General features: G+C 52.2%; 1 protein-coding gene across 2 annotated transcripts; it reads right to left on the reverse strand.

Annotated features, from left to right (window-relative positions):
• Nucleotides 1–955: 955 nt before the first annotated feature.
• LOC132463625 (uncharacterized) lies at nt 956–3,850 on the reverse strand. Of its 2 annotated transcripts, none has more exons than XM_060059916.1 (2): nt 1,540–3,850; nt 956–1,455 (listed from the first exon to the last, which is right to left on the reverse strand). In XM_060059916.1, exon 1 carries the CDS (start codon nt 3,757–3,759, stop codon nt 1,672–1,674), a length of 2,088 nt encoding a protein of 695 aa, XP_059915899.1. In that variant the 5' UTR covers nt 3,760–3,850; the 3' UTR covers nt 956–1,455; nt 1,540–1,671. The 2 variants fall into 2 exon arrangements, with proteins under 2 accessions (XP_059915899.1, XP_059915898.1); XM_060059915.1 differs by having other exon boundaries at nt 956–1,218; nt 1,298–3,850.
• Nucleotides 3,851–4,193: the final 343 nt, after the last annotated feature.

A 4,193-nucleotide genomic window follows, 5' to 3' on the forward strand; every position in this document is an offset into this window, starting at 1 on the left:
CCAATGGGTCGTAATCTGTGGCGGAACAAACCAACGTGGTCGTATTTTCCGAGAGGACAGGCTGATACTGGACATTGATTGGTTTGTAGGTGGGCGTGAGTCTGACGTCACCGTTCACCGGTATAGCCTTCATGAATGAATGAAGAAACGTGTGAACATAATTTCCTGCAGCTCAGTTCAGGCAGCCGCCCAGACAACGCACACTTCCCGCTTTGACCACAGCTATTAGCCCTAGATAAAGAAATCAACAAAGCAACCCCCGCTCCTACAGTTACCCCGTCAGCAGCTAATTTCTCCTCTTGTGACATGTTGATGTGGCATTAAGGGGAAAAACAAGCTAACCGACAACGCCACCCTAGGGATTGCACCCAGGGATATACTAATCAATTAAATCCAAACAATTATATAGCACACACGTTCGTTGACTGACGGCACCAGAGACGAAGTACCAAAAATAGGTTGTTTTTATTAACTAAAACATGTGTGTTCCACATGTAACAAACAGGATAAATGAAATCAATTGGTATGTAGGGGATAGACAGGATGGTTAGGGCTGAGGCTTACCAGCAGGGGGGGCAAGATACCAGGAGACGGAGGGGGGAGACACATAAACACCAACCAGTCACTCGTGCTCGCACATACACACAGCAACACAGGATCAAAATGATAAAAGAGAAATTCCAAGAGGACACACGTGAAACCACACTCGGGAAGGGGGCACCACCACCTAAAGGATCTAGTTGCCTCCCTGCGGTGGGCACTCAGCGCCTGGAAACGAAGGAACAAAAGAGAGATGAGGGTAGATACAAGCGACCAAACAAAACAATAAACACAACTACACAAAATGTAATTCACAAAAAGGAAATCAGTAAGAAAACAAAATATAACAAACACACGAACCAGGCCAAAAAGGATCTTAAACATGCGTGATAAACTATAAACAAAATCCCCCAAATTAAACCAAACACTTCCCCAGGACAAACACGCACGCACTCGCCAACACTCTACACACACACACACACACACACCGACACACACTAGTTGCGACACGGGCAGATGGAAACACACAAGGACAAGTCAACAGACAGATCACGTTCAAAGAGTGGTCGTTAGCGTCTTCGCCGCTATCCTCCAGGCTAGCCCAGGACAGTTGGGCAGCTTTGGTGGTAAACAACGGGTGGCAAAAACAGCAGTCGGCAACGACACAATCGGCAGTACCTAGAAGGCATACAGGTCACCCCGTTAGTGCTAAACATAATTCTAAAAACAATAGCGATATAAAATAAGGGATACCTACCAGGAAGTTGGCAACTTCCTACTTAAGCCAGCGGCTCACAGCTGAATGTTAGCATTCGGTTGGAATCCACACCGAGACTGTTACGCGATCAACAACCTGCACGCATCACCAACCAAGGCAGGGCACCAGCAGGCACCAGCAAGCAACAGGCACAAGCGCTGCAAAGCGACCAGTGTGAAAAAGTAAATCACCATGCCAAACAAATCAGCCAGAGCGTCCATAGGGAAAGCACGCGTACATACCGGTAGCAAGTTGCCTGGAGGGGCGTAGCAGGAAATAACGAGGAGACAAATTGTGGCACCTCCCGACACAAAAAGCTACCTCAGAATAAATAAGGTGGAGACGCAAGCCATTGGCTGTGACGGCCCTGATCATTACAAAGGGCTCTGCCCCTGCGTCTCACCACAATCTACCCCCACATTTTCAGTCGGCGTCCCGACGATAGGCCGGTTGGCAGCCCCATTCGAACCCTGGGTTTGAAGAGCAGCACCAACTGGACTCGACACAGGGCCACTGGGGCACACCCCCATCTGGCCGGCTGTCTGAGGTAAATGGTGAATGTTAGAATGTTGGCCTGCCATGGCTCTACATGTCCGGCGTAGAGCCACTCCACCAATGCTCGACTCTGGGACCACTGGCGATAGTACTGGCATACTGACCTCTACCTGATCCAGACTCTCTACCACCCGTACTACGGGTGTACTGTCAGTATGAACCTCTCCGCTAGTACTAGTTTGAGTGTCTAGACTAGGGGAGGGGCTGGCTGGGATACTGGTGTTTACTGTTGGGGGGTCAGCAGGCAACACCTGGGGGCCCGGACAGGCAAGGGCAACAACAGGCGTCGCTACTGGATGTAGCAGTGACGTCGGGGGCAAGAACGCCAGATCAACATCCATGTCGTCCTCCGTCACGACAACAGTCTCAACGACTGGCGGACTTGTGTAAGGCGGGCCTACCGGTGCATCGCTCCCTAGCCGGGCTTTAATGAGACCACGATGTACCTGTCGGACTTTGCTCCGATCAGTCACTGGAGCAATAGTGTACACCGCCCCGTTTACTGGGGGGGCTTTGATAACCTCGTATACCACTGGGCTCCACAGGTCCTGAATTTTGTGGCAGCCCCTCCTACTGAGGTTACGGAGGTAGACCAACTCACCCTCCCCCAGTGGTAGATCTTTAACCTGACGGTCATGGGCCTCTTTCCGTTTACCGGCTGCAGCTCGAAGCCGGCCTTCAGCCCCCTGAAAGGCGACTTGCAGCCTGGCTTGGTGTTCGTCAATCCAATCATGCACCGTCCCGGCTACAGGGTCGGGTACTGTTCCCAGCAAAAAGTCAAGCGGTAGGCGTGGCTCCTGGCCGAACAACAGGAAGTGAGGGGACTCACCGGTTGCTGAATGCGGGGTGGTATTATAACAGAAGAGCAGCTGTGGGAGGCACGCAACCCAATCTCTTTTTCGAGATGCTGGCAGAGTACGGAGGAGGTTATGTAGGGTGCGGTTAAACCGCTCACACTGGCCATTACCGGCAGGATGGTAGGGCGTGGTGCGTGATTTCTCCACACCATAGAGCTGGCAAAGTTGTTGGATGAGAATTGCCTCAAAACAACGACCTTGGTCGGAATGGATGCGAGCAGGGACACCGAACTTGTAAAACCACTCATGGACAAGCACTCTTGCCACGGTGGAGGCACGCTGGTCCTGGGTTGGGATGGCCAGCGAAAACTTACTGAACACGTCAGTCATAACTAGAACATTTTCCACACCCGACCGAGACGGTTCCAGTGACGTGAAATCCACAGCAAGCACCTCATTTGGCCTTGAGGCCAACAAATGCCCCATGAAGCTACGTGCTGGGGGTTTAGTGTCTTTTGCAGTTTGACATCGCTCGCACTCAAGGCACCAACGAGCCACATCGGAGGACATCCCGGGCCAATAGCACCGTTTACGGGCCAAGTCCAAGGTGCGCTCCACCCCCTGGTGGCCATGCTCCTGATGTAGCTGGGTCAGAACATCAGACTTCAACTTAGCAGGAAGCAACAGTTGGAAATATTCCTCTGCTCCGTCTGAACGAAACACCCTACGGTATATGGCACCTTCCCTTTCCACTAGTCGGTCCCACTGGCGTAAGAGAACCAATGCCGACTTGGACATTCGCTGTCTCTCAGCAGGCCCAGGTTTAACACCTCGCCTCCAATGTGGCACAACCTCCTGGAAGACGGGATCTTGTTCCTGACTAGAGTGCAAATGGGAGGTTTTGTTATCAGGGAACGCCGTAACCACCGCTTGAACCACCTGCGTTACTGGCTGTGCCTGCTCAACTTGCTGTAAGGCAGTTGGAAGGGTCGTGCCCAGGGCCAAATCCGCCAAAACAGGATGGTCCGAGGGGTTCTGCCTCGACAGAGCATCCGCATTGCGGTTCTGTCTGCCGGAGCGATATTTGATCTCGTAGTCGAATGGAGCCATCTGGGCAACCCAGCGCTGCTCTAATGCTCCTAGTTTTGCAGTAGACAGGTGACTTAGGGGATTGTTGTCCGTAAAGATAATACAGCGCTGCCCCAACAAATACTCCCTAAACTTTTCGGTGAGGGCCCACTTGAGCGCGACGAACTCCAACTTCATGGAACTGTAGTTGGACATGTTGCGCTCAGTGGGCCTAAGACCACGGCTGGCATAAGCTATAGGGCGCACCTTCCCCCCCTGTTCCTGAGATAGAACAGCCCCTAATCCGCTGTAACTCGCATCCACTTCTAAGATGAATGGCAAGCTGAAATCGGCGTAGGCAAGGACAGGGGCCGTGGTCAGCTTTCTCTTTAGGGCATCAAAGCTTTGCTGGCACTCTTCAGACCAATGGGACAGCAAACTTTGGCCCGGGCCTCGCTTTGATTTAGTGCCACCCA

The sequence above is a fragment of the Gadus macrocephalus genome, chromosome 8 (genome assembly GCF_031168955.1).
Source record: "Gadus macrocephalus chromosome 8, ASM3116895v1".
In the NCBI taxonomy this organism is placed as follows: domain Eukaryota; kingdom Metazoa; phylum Chordata; class Actinopteri; order Gadiformes; family Gadidae; genus Gadus; species Gadus macrocephalus.